At 43.4% G+C, this 19,082-nt stretch overlaps 1 protein-coding gene across 1 annotated transcript in view; it reads right to left on the reverse strand.

Annotated features, from left to right (window-relative positions):
* Nucleotides 1–19,082, reverse strand: part of MAF1 (MAF1 homolog, negative regulator of RNA polymerase III) — an 881,579-nt gene that overhangs the window by 355,436 nt on the left and 507,061 nt on the right. Inside the window, exon 6 of the mRNA XM_044066300.1 lies at nucleotides 11,982–12,101. Within this exon, the coding sequence (XP_043922235.1) occupies nucleotides 11,982–12,101 (120 nt within the window). The remainder of the gene's footprint in view (nucleotides 1–11,981; nucleotides 12,102–19,082) is intronic.

Raw genomic sequence — 19,082 nt, forward strand, 5'->3', positions numbered from 1 at the left:
TGTACACTTTTTATATCCACTGTATTAATAAAGACAAATTTTTATTTGAAGCTTCTGATAGTTTTTCTTGTGGAAGTATTTTTCTTTCCTCTAATTTCTCTCAGCCTTTTTGTATATCTTCTTTCTGGAAAGCCTGGGCTTGGAAAATGATGCAGAAAATGACAGGATACACCTGATTTGTACACAATACAGTAGGTGAAGTGAAGAGAAAGACGGTGGAGGGTATTTATAAAACCCTGTTGGATACTGACACTGGGTTAATAGGCATGGGAACCTCTAGTGTAGGAAGTTCCTTTCATAGAGCTCTGATTCTACCCTTTAATATTCACTATTACAAAATATGGGAAATCATTTATAGATTCTGGATGATATTTAAGATGGACCCTGAGGTATATACCTTGGTGGGAAATAAACCAGCTGTGGTCTACAAGAAGGCAACATCCCTTAAAGGCATGTTCGAAAGAAATAGAAATAAGACTATAACAGGTGGTAGTTTTAAATATGGGAGATGTTCACAGTGTCAGTATATGGTGGATAAGGAAAAAAATCAAAATTAAAAATTTTGGCACAATAAAATTACTAAAGAAATATTACTGCTATTCCAGAGGTGTGATCTACATAGCTCTATGTCAGTCCTGTGATGGATTCTATGTAAGGAAAACTAAAAGGGAATTTAGACAAAGAAAATACCAGCATATTTATGATATTATTCATAAAAATGAGAATAATACCCTTTTCAAACATATTAGTGCCCACCCTACCCATATTTTCAAATTTTGTGCTATAGATCATGTTGAGTTGGGACATCCTGATGACTTCCTTGAATTCAAGGAATTAAAATGGCAGATTAAAATGAATGCATGTGAACTACCTGGACTGAATGAAAGGCTGTCAATTAGGGCCTTTGTTAAAACTAAAATCTGCCTATTTTCTATAATTATGTTTTACAATCATGGTTTACAACAATGATTTTATCATATTTTATATATAGAGAATACATAACTTCTTTCTTATCCTCAGTAGTCCACTCTATCTTCTTTATGGCTCTTTTTAGCCTATCAATTTCTGTGATTTTTGAAGACTGCAACTTCCTTCTACAATAAGGAGATCATCCTCCCCTTGGGCCTGACCTAGCCCCATTGTAGGAATGTTTCTGTGTCTTGAGGATTCTACATGGTCATTTTTTCCAGTCTTGGCACCAGTGCACCTATCAGCACTGGCCACTTTTTATCCTGGGTCTTGTGCACCCAACCATCTTTTTTATATTTTAACCTACTTCTGTCCATGAGATATGCTATATACAATACAGTCTATTTATCAGTGTCATCTTGTGAAGGTACTCATCAAGACTTGAGGATGAATTCAGTTTCAGCAATACAACTTTCCTTTTCTTGCTGAATTATTATCTCTCCATTTGGTCCCAAGGTTCTGCATGACTGAACTGGTGGGTAGCTCAGATGGATGTAAAACTTACATGTAATACTTACAAAACAGAAAAGGGAAACTTTTCCACTGTCCTGTCCAAGTTTTCCCCTGATCAGTATGAATAAAACCTCAGGCCTCCCTCAAAAGAGACCAGTGACCTAGTTAGACTAATATGGTCAAAGACAGACAGATAGGTTAAAAACAATAAAATTCTCACAATTTCAGCCTGAGGGAGGAGATCTAACAACAGATTCTCTCTGCGGTTTCTCTTGTAACCTATTGTATATGCACTACTACTGCCTCTTTATCATGGTAAAGCTTTGTCATATTGACATGGTAGAGCCTGTGACTGGCAAGTCCACCACATAATTGACATTATTTCACTGTTCTAAAAAAGGTAACTAACCTACCCATGCTGCCTGTACCTTACTATTTCAATCAAGAATAAGCACTACTAACTTTTTTAATTAGTCTATACACTTGGTCTACCATTGTCTGTTCATTTCAGACATTTTGTTGCTCTTCTGTTTGCTCTAGGTGCACTTACGTAATTTAAATAGGTTCTCTAATTTTAGTCCTGAAATTTGGCATATACTCCTCAAAAGACTCCTTTTGGGACTTACATTCACCCTTTCACTCACTACAAATTAATTTAAGGGGCCCCAACCACTAAGACTGTAAAGTTAATCAAATAAAAAAAATCTATGCATTCTCTGTGCATCTCCCTGTATGGAGAGAGAAAAGATGGGTTAGGTTCTTGTCCCACTGACATTTAGACTGGTATGCAAATGCTCTCAACATGGTCTCAAGAGCAGAGATGAACCTCTCCACTAAACCATTTGCATCTAGACAGTAAGGAGTAGTATTCAACTGTTTTACCCCCACAGATCTTCCACAAACAAGTCAAGAGGTCTAACATGAATTTAGCCCAGATGTCCATCAGTACTTCTTGGGGAAAATTCACCCCACTGAAAATTTCTTACAGAGCATTTGACACACGTTCTACTACATTAAAGTACAAAGACACCACCTCAAAGTACCCAGTAGGAAAGTTCAGCTCCACCACAAATGCCTCCAACTTGTAGTGTATGTGAAGAGGCCCCATGGTAACTCTGGTTACCTTAGGAAAGTGGTTTGGATAATAAACAAATTAGTCTTCCTTTGTCTTCTAAAATAGACATATTAGTCTTCCTTTGTCTCCCACCCTGACAACCTCTAGACACTGCTCATGCATCCACAGGACTTCTTTTGTAATGCCTGACCAATGAATAGCTTGCATTAGCATTCTTTTTTCCACACTTTATGTCCAAATGGCCTGAAAAGTGATACCATGGACAATGTCCAGAGGTGAGTGACTGTCAGTCCTTGGGACTACCAACTGCTGTATCATTTCTAACTGTTACCCTTCTTCAGGAATCCACTCTTTGTAGAGTAATCCCCTGTCCTAGTACAGGACACCAAATTCCCTTGAGAATCAGAAAAATTCTTGGGTACTTTTCTCAAATTTTGTAAGGTGGGATCCAAAAACTACATCTGTGTCAATCCTCTTTTTGCAATCCTCCCCAGTTCTCTTTCCACTGGAAAGCTAGTATTTTCTGCCAACTAAGGCTTAGATTCAGCCTTACTCTTACTACCCATCTCTTAATATAAGTACAACCTAGTAAAGGAAGCCCATAACCTTTTGACAGCTGTAGTTCAAATTTAGGTCTGCTGTTACTACTCAGCTCTTTCCTTGAAGTAACCACATCACCATACTCTGTTGGAGGTGTAGGCGGTGGCTGGGTCCTCATGTGTGTCAAACTCATTACCTATTAGAATGTCTGCTGGGATATCATGAAACAAAAGTTATGAACTAACGATGCATCTGTGTTGTCCAGTTTTATTATTCCTCAAATGGGTATCAGATCAGAATTGGCTGCTTTTACCAGACTCATGGATCCAGCTCTCGAGCTCTTCCCTTTATCCATAATGGTCCGCTCTCCTGGTTTACCTCAGATCGAGACTGCTGCCCCCACAGTGATACGTACCCGACACTGTAGTACAAATGAGAACAAGATAAAGAATACAGAAAGGCTAGAACTCAAAGCAGGGAACAGACGACTTCCCAAAATGATATTCCTTAGGCCTTACTAGAACAGAGGGGAAGGGGGATGGAGGGTGAGGAGGTGTGGAAGAATGAAAATGGACAACATAGATGTTAAGGTGAGCACATAACTACTGTATCTGATGTTCTCATTTTCATTAATTCACAGGGGTGTGTACACTTTTTATATCCACTGTATGTGTGTGTGTGTGTGTGTGTGTGTGTGTGTGTGTGTGTGTGTGTGTGTGTGTGCGCGCGCGGTGGGGGGGTAAGCATATGTGCAAGCGTGCAAGCATGGGCAATGCAAAAACTGTTACAAACCTTCAGCTTCACCCTTGATCCCACTAAGGATATCCACCTTGAGGGCCCCCACTCACCCATCCACCAAAACAGAGGATGCTCAACTGAGGACAATGACAGATCAAATTATACAAGCTGCTAAATAATGCATGTTGTACACTAACTAGTAACAGTACAAGTTTACCTGATCTGTAATTTGTTAACATCTACCGCAGACTGAGTTTCAGTGAGAATTGAGAATGCCTTGCATAATGTTTCCTGCAAGAATAAAAGTGAAGCTATACCAGCAGACTTGATATAATACTGATACTTGCAGTCTGGCATCTAGCATGAATCAGGCCACTGCACAGAACATTCATGAAGTAAACAAAGTAGTGCAAGATCTGAAATAGGAACAAGTGACTGATATTTCACCACTTAGGAGAAGATGTCTCTTCAAAACCAGCTGTGATTAGAGCTGCATGACTTAAAAGTCTGCTTATTGAGGGTTTCAGGTAGGATGGGCGAGCCATTTGGTGGGTACAAACTGCAGGAGAGGGCTGACTGTCTGCAGATGACTGGGATCAAAATCACCTCTGTTTTTGCTTAGAAGACAGTTCTCTCCTATCAATTCGTGTGAATGTCCAGAAACCCTCACCAACAAGGAAAGAAAGGGCGAGGACTGTCTAAATAATGATGGTGAGCAGATGGGAAGACAAATACCTAGGGGAAAAAAGTGCACACTACACTCTCAGGAAAAAGTATCCTTCAATGGATGGGATTGATAATACAACATGTCTTGCAAGCCTTTTTAAAAGCTCTGTTTGAGTGATAAAAGTGAAGACATACTCCGCATCCCATGTGTTACAGGTAATTATTTGCAGAGCGATGCTACTTACAAATGAGCCAAAATAAAGACATTCAGTCTAAGAATCACCACATCTTGTAATTAACAGCAAATAATTAACAGGCTGCTTAATGAAAAAAGGATTTTCGCCTCATCTTCTACCAAAACACTAAAGGTGGGAAAATGGTACTTAGCTTAAAAAAGTAAAGATATGCTGTTTTAATTACTTTTGTGAGAAATTATTTTTACTGTTTGCATGCACACCTATCCATTTAATATATTCTTCTTTCCTCTGTTTGAGCTAATGTTTCTGTCGAATGTGAGCGGAAACTGAACTGGGGAAGAGTGTTTTGACTGAAAAATTATTTCAGTTTGGAATGTATTTCAAATTGCAGTATTTTGCTTAATGAAGTATTAAAGTAAAACGTCTTTCAGCATAAATGGTTTCATGTAGTATATTAACTTCTTGCTGTGTGCAAAATAAATCCTGTTCCGACAAGTCCCACCATTACAATTTTTAACCTGCACATGCTTACAGTCTGGCAGCTGATGCAAAGGATTGATACTACGAGCTGTTAACAAGCTACTTCCTGCGGTACACGGTCCAATTCCCTCAGCCATTATTTCTCTACAGTATGACTTTGTGCAAATCACTTAACCAGAAAGTGCCTTGGGTGAATTGGGAATTTGGGCTAGTCTGACTAATGGTCTCCAGGCCTGCATGCCTAGCAACTGCCTAAGAACCTATGAACACACTTAATACTACTGACAAAGGGTCACCTCAGCCTGCTAGTGTTTTTCCAACTTCCAGTAACAATCTTTGCTGTGCAAACTAACATGAATCTTTTGAAAATGAGCTTTGCAGCTGAAAATAGAAGTTATGTACTTACCATAACGTTCCATGTGGAGTGTTCATCTCGCCTTTGTTCTTACACATGGGTTCGGAGCCGATCCTCGGCTCCGTGCCGGCCTCTTGCAAGCTCTGCATCGAGAAGAAGCTCGAGACAATCTAATACCCACAATCCCCCTCTGCCTTTACCTCAGATCTAGTTTGCAAGCAAACCAATCTACATAACAGCACATTCATGCCATACATCTATACATACATAACAGACACATATAAGTATATGTGTATACCAACTATGTACAGAGAATAAAGACAGTAGCAAAAATGCTTCTGGCCAGGCATCAAAGAACGTTCTTCCTAAGGGTGGGAGGGTGGGACTGTAAGAACAAAGGCGAGATGAACACTCCACATGGAACGTTATGGTAAGTACATAACTTCTATATGTGATAGTGTTCAATCTCGCCGTTTGTTCTTACACATGGGTAGCGTCCTAGCTCCTAAATCCTGAGGAACTCACGGAGGGCGTTCTTGAGCACAGTGGAACCAAAGGTTGCTCTGTCCCTAGAAACCTTATCTACTTTATAATGAGAAATAAATGTATGTGGCTTAGACCAGGTAGCAGCCGCACAAATAGCATCCAGAGGTAGGCGAGCTGCATGAGCCAAAGACGTAGATATTGATCTTGTGGAATGTCCCTTGGGTTTGTTTAGAAGGGGTTGATTTGCAGAATCGTATACATAAATTATACAATCAGTTAACCACTTTGAAAGAGTTCTTTTGGTAACTGCAAGTCCTTTCCTGCTATCAGCAAAAGCCACAAAGAGTTGATCTGTTTTCCTGTGATCTTTTGTTCTATCCAAATAAAACCTTAGCTGTCTGTGAACATCCAATTTGTGCAACATATACTCCATTTTGTTGGAGTGGTTTTGAAGAAAGTGGGTAATTCAATGGACTGATTAATGTTGTTAATAGAACACACTTTAGGGAGGAAGGATGAATTGATGAAGAGAAACTCTGTCAGAGTGAAAGATTAGATAAGGGTGCTTGATGGAGAGAGCCTGAAGTTCAGATACTCGTCTAGCAGAAGTAATGGCTACCAGAAAGAGAGTTTTCCAGGACAAAAATTTTAATGGGCAAGAAGAGGCAGGTTCAAAGGGGGGCAACATTAATTTAGATAGTAAGAAGTTTAGACTCCAAGGTGACGTAGGAGATCTGACCGGAGGTCTAATATGAAAAACTCCTTTTAAGAAGGCTTTACAAAGTCTGTGAGCCATGATAGGAGCTCCACACTCTTCCACATGGAAATTCGAAATGGCAGCCAATTGAACTCTTAAAGTAGCAGGAGAAGCACCCTGATGAAATAAGTCTGTCAAGAACTCTAAAATCTTATTCAAAGGAGCTGTAAAGGGATCAACATGGTGTGTATTCGCCCAGAATACAAACCGTTTCCATTTGCTAGTATATGTTTTAGTAGTGGAAGCCTTATGCGAAGCCACTAATATATTCTGGACTGCTGGTGACAAGAGATCAGACCTGGCTAAGTTGGGAATTGGAGCAGCCAAGCTGCTAGATGGAGTGACAGGAGCGCGGGATGGGGAACCCCTGACGAGTGAGTCAACAGATCCGGCTCTGGGTCCAGAATCCAGGGTCCCCGAATGCAGTGAATTTTCAGGGAGGAAACCAAATTTGTGAGGCCAGAATGGAGCAATGAGAATTATCGTCCTGTGAAGGTTCCTGGCTTTCTGGAGAAATTTGTATCAGAGGAAATGGAGGAAATGCGTGCAGGAGTCCCGGGGCCAATCGTAAACCAGTGCGTCCTGGGGACTTCCCTGGAGGGGTAATAGGGCAAAGTAGCTCCTGCATTTGGCGTTCATTGGAGGCATAAACAGGTCGCAGGAAGGCTGGCCCCATGTGCGAAAAATCCTTTTCGCCACTGACTGTTTTAGAGACCACTCGTGCGGTAGCAGAATTGCTCTGCTCAGCTTGTCGGCTATGGCGTTGGATGACCCGGGATGTGCGTTGCTATTAGAAAGCGACCGTGGACTCTGCCCACTGCCAAATTCTCATGGCCTCTCTGCATAGTTGATAGGACCTGGTTCCCCTTGTTTGTTTATGTACCAGACTACCGACATGTTGTCCGTCTGAACTGCAATAGTCCCTAGAGGAAGAAGGGGAGCAAAGTGTTGCAACGCTAGAAACACTGCCCTCAACTCTAGTACATTGATGTGCAGATTGTACTCCAAATTGGTCCATTAAGCCTTGGACTGTCTGTCCCTGAAAGATGCCCCCACCCTATCAGGGAAGCGTCCGTGGTCACCGTAACTGTGAAGTGGGTAGCACAAACGGCCTCCCCTGGGAAAGGTTGCACGTTTGGAGCCACCAGTTTAAGTCTGTTTTGCAAGTCTTTGTTATGAGAATCTCGTGTGTTAGAGGTAGCTGTTGAAATGACCATTGAGCAAACAGTAGCCATTGTAGAACTCTCATGTGCAGCCTTCCCAGGAATTGCAATAAGGGAGGCTGACATGAGGCCCAACACCTTCAGAACTAGTTTTGCAGGAGATTTCCTTGACAAGAGTAGAAGACGTATGTGAGTCTGCAGCGATACTATCCTTTCTGGGGGAAGCCTCAGAATTAATTGCCGTGTGTTTAACTCTGCTCCTATGAACAAGATATTTTGTGATGGCTGAAGTAAGGATTTTCCGAAATTTACGGAGATCCCTAGGTGAACACACAGTTGAAGAACATAGTCTCTGGCCTGCAGTAGTTGGCCGGTGGTGGCTGAAAGGAGCCAGTCGTCCAGATCACGGAAACACCTGGAATCCCTGGCGTCTCAAGTGAGGCGCTACCACTGCCATGCATTTGGTGAAGACCCTGGGGGCTGAGGTCAGACCAAAGGGCAGGGCTCGAAATTGAAAGTGACTGGCTCCCAGCCGAAGCGCAAATGATCTCTGGATGCCCTGGCCATTTTGATGTGGTAGTATGCATCCTCTAGATCTATTGAGCACATCCACTCGTCCTTCTGTAGAAATGGAAGGATCGACTGAAGCGTGACCATTGAACTTTTCTTTCTTGACGAAAGTATTGAGGTAACTCAGTTCTAGAATGGGCCTCCAGTCCCCTGTTTTCTTTGGAACTAAAAAGAACCTTGAGTAAGTCCCGAATCCTTGCTGGTCCGCTGGGACTGGCTGGATGACTCTTTTGTCTAACAACTTTGAAATTTCTAAAGCTGCTGGCTCTCGCAGATGGGGCATACATCTGGGAGTCTTTTCTTTGGAATGGGATAGGATAGAAAGGGTATGGTGTAACCTCTGGTAACTACGCTTTTTACCCAATTGTCTGTAGTTATATCTTGCCAGGCCTGAGGGTAAAAGGCTAAGCGACCCCCGACTGCCTCCAGAGCAGGACAGTCGGGCCTCCTCTCAGGAGTGCTGGAAAGGTTTACCAGGGAGTGTATCCCTGTCACCTTGATGTTGCGGACCCCCTCTGCCGCCAGGCGGCGTCTTCCACCTCTGCCCCTCCTCTGCCTCTAGAGGGGCATCACCCTGTGTGCCGGGAAAGACCCCTGATTTTTTTTTCGAAACCCCATTTTCCCACGCCGTTGCCCTTTGGGGTTCGGCCTGGTTGGGGTGGAAAAAGCGGACTCCGACAGCAGACAGAGTCTTTCTCTCTTGTTCACACGGGTAAGGGTCTCCTTTACCTTGGGGCCAAAAGAGTGGCACCGTCAAATGGGGCGTTGTAAAGGAAGACTTGAAGGCTTCCGCAAAGGAGCATAAGCATCCAGGATTGTCTCGAAGAGCAATCGCTGAAGCTGCTGCCCTACTCGAACCTTCGCTGCGTGGGAAATCAGCCTCATGGACGAGTTAACAATCGATGTTAGGGTATTAAGTTGCGCTGTCACTTTCTCTGAGACAGCTGCATCTGTAGAACCCTGGAGGGTATCTCCCAACTCTTTGACTAGATCCCTCTGCAGACGTGTAAAATGGGTCAAATAGTTCAGGGACCGCATGGAAAAAGCCGCTGAACTAAAAATGCGCTTCCCATACCTATCCATCGTCCTAGAGTCTTTATTAGGCGGATGGACAGACGAAGAAGACTCCGACATCTCCTTTTTCGTGGCTGCAGCCACCACCATAGCGTCTACTGGAACTCCTTTAGTAAAGTAGGACTTATCCTGAGGTGCTGTGATGTACTTGTTCGGTTTCCTAGGAACAGGTTCCACTGTGTCAGGAGCCTCCCACGCCCTTGAGCAATAAGTTCCATTAGTTCGTCAAGGGCGGAGTGACCCAGGAGGAGGAAGGGCGAGCACCAAATGCCTTCAGCAGAACTGACTCATCCTCAGAAGGGGAAGGGACTGCCAGTCACCTCTCTGTTTCAGGATCTCCAAAATGTCTGAAAAGAGACATCTTCTGAAGGTGACTTAGGGGACCCTTCTGACTCATCTAAGTCAGTATCAGATGTTATGGATTCTTGTGGAGAATCCAAGTGTCTCCTCTTACACAGTCTCTTCCTAGGGACTTCCTCGTGGGGAGCATCCGAAGAAGCCTCGGAGGAAGAGGGGGCACCCTCCAGGGGTGGCTGAGACACTGGTGCCCGGCGCTTGGATGTGGCCGTGGGTGCAGATGAAGACAAAGGCCCTTTATGGGGAGGAGAAACTGCTTCCACTGATGTGGTTGTCTGGGTAGACAACACCTTCCTCATAAGGTCGAGCTCCCGGGTCCCGCATCGAAGAATCCCCCGGCTCCAAAGAAATGGGAAGAATCCCGACACGGGCACCGAAGGCATCGACCCCGAGGACGGAGCCGAATCGATCCGTGCGAGGCCCGAGGAGAGTCGGAACCGACACGTCGGTTCGACTCGGCCCGAACCAAGAACAGACCGTCGGCTCCGAGACTCGGTACGGGTCCGGCGGAGTCGAGGTGAGGAACAGACCGAGAAAAGGCGGTTCTGGACCCGAGGGCTCCACAATCAGCAGATCAGCCTCTTCCGGCTCCGAAGACTGAATCGGTCTCGGAGGAGGAATGGATGGAGATACAGGAAGGCCTTCAAGTTCCGACACCAGCTGGGTGGAAACCGAAATAAGTTTAGAGAGGGCGAATGCTCCAGCAGCTTCTGCACCACACGATCCACATCGACATCCGAAAGTTTAGAGGAGGAGCGGGTCGAAGGAACCGAAGACGGAGCCGACCTCAATATGGCGAAGGAGGGAGCTCCATCACGGTTCCAAGACTCGAGGCTCAGGAACCGACACCAGTTGAACACTCGGCCCGAAGTCTGTGGAACCGGTGATCTAACCTTCAAGAAGAGCTCGGAGCCGATGACTTGGGCTCCGATGTCTTCGATTCCTTAGAGGACTTGATGCCTGGTCAGAAGCATCCAAAGCCTCTTGGAAAGCTGGTTTCAAAAGACCCTGTCCATTAGTTTCCTGCGCCTATCTGTCATGACCCTCCCACTGAAAGAGTGACAAATGGAGCAATCCTCTTGTAAGTGGAGAGGGCCAAGGCAGTAGACACAGGAACTATGGTTGTCAGTGACCGACATTTTTTGGCCACACTGACAACGCTTGAAACCAGACTTTGCCTTCTCAGACATTGTAGGTAATAAACAAGTCTAGAAACAAATACACAGTCAAATCCGGGAAAAATAGTCACAATCAGGTAAATGTCACAATCAGGTAAATGTCAAATCCGGTTAGTCACAATCAGGTAAATTTGACTCAATATAGTAGTATATGGTAAGGGTGTAGGCCCGGTACAAAAATACCGATAAAAGGGTTAACGGTACCAAAGAACTACGGAACCACAACACAATCACACAAGGTAATACTGACAATATTAAGTTAAATAAAATTCTCAATAAAATACAACAAAAAGTTATATCTTAGCTTAGAAAACCCTCGAGCTAGCTCCCAACGATGCGAATGCAGCAGCGGCAAACTAGATCTGAGGTAAAGGCAGAGGGGGATTGTGGGTATTAGATTGTCTCGAGCTTCTTCTCGATGCAGAGCTTGCAAGAGGCCGGCACGGAGCCGAGGATCGGCTCCGAACCCATGTGTAAGAACAAACGGCGAGATTGAACACTATCACATTGCATTATTAAGCTGTGCCAAGTAAAATAAAATAAAGAGGCAGAAAGCACTACAAAAATGACATGTTAGGCTCTTTCTCTTAGTTTAATAAAGAAAAAAAAGATTAAAATAATAAAGGCCAAAAAGAAGTAGTCTGTGGTGCAGTCAGGGTTTTTTCCCTGTGCACCATGAGGCAGGATCAAATATCTATGATCCTGTCAGAAAAACACGAGAGGTTCACAGCATAAGCTGGGGCAAAACAGGAGGCATTCTACAAAATCAGGAACAGATGAGGGTCATTATTATACAAAAAACAGTACATAAATTACTAAACATCTTTAACAAGAATCACAACACTGAAAAGATTCTGAATATTGTTTTTTTGAAGTACCTACAAACTTAGTCTTGCTTTTACCTTGTGCTACACCATCCCTACCTGATTGAGCGGCAAGTGAAGAAAACAATACGCTTCAGCTTCTTATTGTAGAAGAAATAATTAAAAGACCATAGGCTGCCTTCCTCTCCAAAAGGATCAGAATCCAGATCTGGATTATAGCTGCAAAATATATAAAGGAACACATTACAATGGCAATTATAGCCTTAAAAAGCTCAAAGTTCAACAAAATTCTCCTTGGAAAAGAAATTCCAAATTCATGTGAAGACTGTTATAGAGGGCTGTCATTATTAAACCAAGGTATGAGCACAAACTACTATGGGATCAAGGTATGCGGTTTAAAAAAACAGTATGTTACAGAGAAGTGAATTTAAAAAAATGTAACGCAAAAGGTTATGGTTACATTCCACTAAGAAGCTTCATTCCCTAATTCTGGATTTAATACCCTCAATTTTAGGATTCATCCTGTGAAACTCTGAATTAGTTGGTTAATCAGACCATGCTCTGGAGTCATCCATGAAGAGACAATTGCTCCTAGTGAACTTTGTTAACAAAAAAAAAAAAAAAAAGTAAATAACAGACTTGACCATACCATGTAAGTTAATCTGCATGGGGCACGTGTTTATATGGGGGGGTTTCACATCTTTTCTACACTGACATCTGACTTTTGGAACTGCTACACTACCCTGGTTGACAAATAAGGCTGCTATATAATTTAAGTTTACTAAAATAATTTTAACACTACTTTCACATAAGAAAGTTAATTGCCTCTTTTGGGACTCAACCCCTGGATGCCTGCATGGAAAGCCACCACTCTAACCACTACACTACCTCCACTTGGAAAGCTCACATGTGTATTTGCATTTAGTTCCTATGGGATGTTTAAGCTATGCTAAGCAGGCGGCCATAAATGACCTGGTCATTACCAACATGGGCAACCGGTGTTCCACACCAGAGGTCAATTCCTCGTTGGTCAGATCCGACCACAAGCTAATCACCCTAGACATCCACATCCCGCCCCCACCCCCAATTAGGGAAACCAGCATAAAAAACTTCTCCAAAGTCAACTTCACACTTCTTAAGACAGAAGTGGCAAACTTCATGACACCCATGCAGACGGACAATAGAGGTACGGCTGCTGAATCCTACACAAATGCACTTTATAAGCACTTACACGAGTGCATGGATCATGCTATCCCTAATAGAACCAAGATGCTATCCTCCAAAAAAAGGAAGCCAATCTGGTGTTCCTCTGCCATAAACAAACTCTACAACAGAAGAAAGAAACTGTTGCAAAAAAGAGTAAAATCCCATGACTGGAGGAACTCCCTGGTCAACCTCCGTAAGAAGCTTTATCCCTCATAAAATCCTCCAAACCTAGTTACGAAAACAAAACTGCCACCGACTCTAAATACAACCACAAAGCATTCTATAGCTATGTCAAGAATCTCAATGGCAACACTCAGATCTGCTATGAGTTACAGCACAATGGCACTAAATATACAGAACCAACTGATATTACCAACATCCTGGCAGACAGGTTCAGTGCTAACTTTACCCCCACCCACCCACCCCATATAGGGCCCATCTCTATACCGGAAGAATGCAAAGTTCCTGTAGTCACGGCTGCACAGGTAAAAAACACACTCTCCACAGCCAAGAACACAGCATCCATGGGACCTGACAACATCCCAGGCTGCATTCTACATGAACTACAGAATGAACTGGCACCCTACCGAAGTGCCATGTTCAATCATAGCCTCACCTCTGGTTTTGTGCCCACTGAATGGCACACAGTGACGGTTATCCCACTCCACAAAGGGGGAGCCACAACAGACCCCAGGAACTACCACCCCATTAGCCTGATGATCCTGGTCTGCAAGGCCATGGAACGTATCATCATAGAACTCAAACAAAGACATTGGTAATCTCCAAACTCTGGACCCTACCCAGTTCGGGTTTGTAAAAGGCAGATCATGTCTCCTAAACCAGACTGACTTCTTTGAAGCAGCTACCAAAGCCATAGATGAGGGTAAGGTGGTTCACACAGCTTATCTAGATCTCGCCAAGGCTTTCAACAACGTCCCCCACTCTGGAATTTTAGATAAGCTCACTAAACTAGGTATAAATCCCTATGTCACAAGATGGGTTGCCAACTGGCTCACAGACAGAACCCACACTGTGAAAATAGCAGACTCCAAATTCGACTTCAGACCAGTGACAAATGGAGTACCACAGGGTTCAGTCCTGGGTCCTCTCCTGTTTGGTATCTACTTCTCTGAAGTACAAGCTAACACAGAAGGTCTTTGGCTAACAAAGTTTGCAGATGACTGCAAACTAAGTCATAATCGAAACTCCTAACGATGTGGGCATACTACAACAGGCCCTCACTGAGACAGATGGCTGGTGTCAAAGCCATGGCCTGAAGCTCAATGCCAAAAAGTGTATTGTCATCCCCTTTGGTAAACACTATGTACCCATGAACTACCACATAAGTGGTAGTCTACTTAACGCCGAAAATGGGATAAGAGACCTTGGGACACAGGTGGATAGTAGTCTCTCCTTTGATAATCACATCGCCACAGTGGTCAGGAAATCCTTCTAAGTGGCTCACCTCATCACAAAAGGTTTCTCATCCAGAAAAAAAGAGGTCATTGTTCCCCTCTACTCATCACTCATTAGACCCGTTATAGAGTACAATGCCTCTTTTGGTATGTATCTCACAAGACATCTACAACAACTGCAAAGGCCACATTAATACCTCACAAAGAGGATTACTGGACTCAAACAGATACCCAACGCAGACAGTCTCAAAAATGTCCAGCTTTACTCCATCGCATATTGCCTACTCAGAGGAGATCTCTGCCTAACATACAAAGCTATGTCAAACCCAGAGCTGTTGGACATGCTCCACTTAAAGAAATCCCAATCCCTCCAAGCTACATGCTCTATGGACCTAAACCTTGTCACCACAATAAACAGAACATGCTGGAGGGATAGATTCCTGTCCCAGAGACTTCCCAGACTCTGGAACAGACTACCTATCTATGTCAAACAGAGCTCCTCATTAGCACTCTTCAAGAAAAATCTTGATGATTGAATGAGAAATAGGAAATTCACCCCAGGGATCACTTCTGTGGCTCTGCTCGACAGGGGCACAGGAAAATAATTTTCTTGGGTGGCAAAACAGCCTAATACCTACCTATGAACCTATGGACGTCTTCCTTTGTGGGTAACTGTTGGGATTTTTCACTTCTGCTGTCCTCAGCTCAGCAAATCTTCTCACTCTCATTTCAAATTTTGGGGGGTAGGGAAGAGCATACCTCCTGCTGGTGAATACTTTAATGCAATATAATAAACAGACTGCCTAGCCTTTGTTTCACTCACTTCACCCAACACAACCTCAAAACTGGAAACAAAACACGACCTACAAGAACACAATGCATTACTTATATACTTGCAGACTTGCAAGGAAATCCATCTACAATTGCAGGATAAAGAAACTAGCCAAAGGGGACTAGCTTAAAGGTAATAAGCAAACACAATAAATAACGTAACCCTACGTTAGATATGTAACTGCTGTACAATGGGTAACTGTTGGCAGCAATTCCCAAAAGTGAATATCTAAACTTTCTGGATCCACAGGAAGGCCTAAAAGCAAGGGCTGAGAAGGATGAATTGTGAAACAATGAGGTACCAATCAAGACCTAACTCCCAGACTCATGGTCCAAGCAATAATGCAAGTTGAAATGTGAGAAGAGAAGCATTTGGCTACAACAGAATTGTGTGCAAAGGAGATAATTTTGAAAGAAGCATTACAAGGAGCCATGCCCCTAGTGAAGTGGCTCTTAATGGCAACATTTTCAAATGGGCAATTAACTACCTGGTGGAAAAATGCAGTTAGAATCTCATATGAAAACTGATTTTTTTTTTATAGTGCAAGTCTCTCTCTGGAACAAAGGAGGTGAACAGCTGTTATGTCTTCTTGAACTCATGCCCTTTTTCAAATAAAATCTGAGCAAGATGGTTCACATCCAAGGTGTGTAAGGCTGTCTTCTCTGCACTCTCAAAGAAAACAAGGAGTTGCCTGTACTGTCTGAAAGCCAATTCTGATGCTATTTTCAGGAGGAACTGGGTTAATCCTAAGGGAAAAATGATCTTGCAAAAGGCCAAAAGGTGTTCCCTACAAATAAGACCCTGGACCTTGTGAGCATAGCTGATTCCCACAAAGTCCACTGCTTTGCAAGATACGAATGTCAGTGCTGCAAACTGGTTCAAATTATGGTCAGGACAGCCTGTTATGAATTTCAAATCCCATCAACTGAAAGTTTCTGTAAAGTGGTGAAGTAAGATGACATAAAATAACCCTCTTTCCAAATAAAGAACCTCTTTGATTCAGTAAGAGAATGACCAGTACGAAAAGTTTCCTTGCAGACTTGGTTACCTCTGAAAGTCTGGCAAATTGTCTGCTGGGAGTTAAAAGGCATGTGAACTTGTGATGCAGACAGCTGTCATTTCCAACTGTATGGGATTTCTTGGCTTCAAGTGAGATAATTTCCTACACTGATAAGTACCTAAGACCCTCACCACAGCTTTATTAGCCACCAAGGAATGACAGGGAAGAGTTTTGGTCTTTCTTCTTTGAATTATACAATAAGGCAAAGAATCAGAGGAAAGGCATACTGGAATCATCTTTATTATGATAAAGAGAAAAACACATCTACCATAGACTTCCCTTAAACCTGTAAATGAAGAAGAAAGGGGAAAAAACACATTATTCCAAGAGATGAACAGGTTATTTTCCATGTTGCACCACTCCTGGAAGATCCAAGCCAATCAGGATCCTCAATTCCAGTAAAGGACTAAATTAGTAATTCACACAGTCTATCAGCACATTAATTGACCTTAGGATGAGAAGAGTTGCCAAGGTAATGCCCCTATCTGTGACTTACTGCCAGACATGCACTACCTGTCTATACAGGGGGTATAAACATTTGTTGCCCTGTCTAGTTATAAAGTAAACCCTCAGTTGGGTGTCTAACCAAAAAAAGAAGGGGCTCTGATAGGTTCATAGATTAGTACTAAGCTAACTGCCCTTGTGAGCCATTTTAAGCCTAGCCAATTATCCCTTGTGAGACTCAAACCCTGCACCTTGTACTTGCAAGGCAAACACCTTAACCATTAGGCCACCCTCCCAACCCCCTTCTAGAACTTTCATGGCAGGTAACTTTGAATGTAGCTTCATCTTGTTTATGTGAATCCACTTCCCCTGTACTGTCAAGGAGCAGGGGTCAGTTCCCTAAATTGCCAGCAAGCTGTCTCTTGTCAGAACCTACACCAGGTTCTAATGTAGGAAGGGAAAGCCTGCTCTGTGACTAAGAGTGCTTAAGTATCATCTACTGCATCAACAATTCATCAAAGTCCATTTGACAGAGCCCAGAAAATGAAAAGGGCGACGCATCATAACTAATAATCTACCCTGAGCCTTAACCTCTAAATTAGTTGCAGAAATTAGATAAGTCAATACATACAGTCCTTCATATGGGGATGTTGGGGATGTGCTCTCCCATGCAAAACAAATCATCAGTGGGTTGTTTGTTCAGTCTTGAGAGTGGGTGTTGTGCTTCATGGTGTGGCCACTAACACTGTTAACTACCACAGCAAAGTACAGTTAAGTACAGTTGTGTAAGCAAACTTATCACAACACTATACATTCAAATAAATCACTGCTACAATAGTCTTAGTTGTATGGGTTCCTGCCTAGGAAGTAAAGAAAAGTTGTGTAAAATCTTACCATAACCATAGATGTCCCTCTCTTCCATGTTGAAGCATTCTACATATGGGTTTACTCCTCTTGTCTCACATATGTACAGGCAGTATACAAAAGTTTTCAGTCCTTCTGAAGTGTGTAGGACATCTGACGTGGCTGAGGGCAACGTGAGCCATAAAAGTGATGTATGCATGCATCAGCCCTCAGAACGGAAAGCCCCTGTCAGAGCCAGTCCTAATAAGGGTAATGCCAGTCCACTGCCACCCAGAAAGGGAAATGCAACCTTATAGGAGGGGAAGGAGGGTGGGAAGGAATACTGTAACATGGAAGAGAGGGACATCTATGGTTATAGTAAGAGTTTATACAACTTTTCTATGTTCTTCTATTCCAATGTTGCAGTATTCTACATATGGATGAGTGCCAAAGCTCACTGTGACTGGGGAGGAGGTCTAGAGGCAGACTCCAGGAATCTGTGAAGGACAGCCCTGACAAACCCTGCCCTGGATCTAGAAATGTGGTCTAGTTTGTAGTGTTTGGTGAAGGTGTGAACTGAAGACCAAGTAGCTGCCTCTAAAATAGTAGAGGTATCCAGGCCCTTAAAGAAAGCTCCTGAAGAAACCATAGCTCTGGTGGAGTGTGCTTTAACTGCACCTTGCAGAGATTTACCATGGAGTTGGTAGCAGAAGGTGATGGTCTTGGAGATCCAGGCAGATACTGTCTGTTTGGATACTGCCTTCCCCAGGGCTCTAGGGTGGAAGGGAACAAAAAGCTGATCAACCTGTCTGATGGACTTGCTTTTATGCAGGTAGAACGAGAGTTGCCAGTGCACATCCAGGGAGAGCAGTACTCTCTCACTGTCCCCCCGTCGGTTGGGGAAAAAGGTAGGTAGGTGTATGGTCTGGTTAAGGGACAGGTCATTCACCACCTTGGACGTGAAGGACAGGTTCTTTCTAAGTGTAGCCCTGTCCTTGTAGAAGACTAGAAAAGAAGGAATAGCCATAAGTGCTTGTAGCTCTGATACTCTTCTGGCTGAGGTCAGGGCTACTAGCAGTACAGTTTTCCATGTGAAATATTTTAGAGAAGCTTCATCTGCTGGCTCAAAGGGAAAGAGCGTAAGCTTTTCCAGAACATAGTTAAGATCCCAAGGAGGAGGAAACGTTTCCTGGGAGGTCTGAAGTGAAGTACCCCCTTAAGGAACAGCTTAGAAGGGAGTCTGGATGCTAGTGGGGGATCCAGAGTAAGACATGCTGAAATTGCAAACAGATGAGCTTTGATGGTAGAATAAGCCAAACCATTCTGCAGCAGCTCACACAGGTAAGACTGGACAAGAGAGGGCTCACTAGAAAGCAGGTCCAGCTGTCTTTTGTGACACT

This window comes from Protopterus annectens, chromosome 3.part1, assembly GCF_019279795.1.
Source record: "Protopterus annectens isolate FY-2018-M chromosome 3.part1, PAN1.0, whole genome shotgun sequence".
Taxonomy (NCBI): domain Eukaryota; kingdom Metazoa; phylum Chordata; order Ceratodontiformes; family Protopteridae; genus Protopterus; species Protopterus annectens.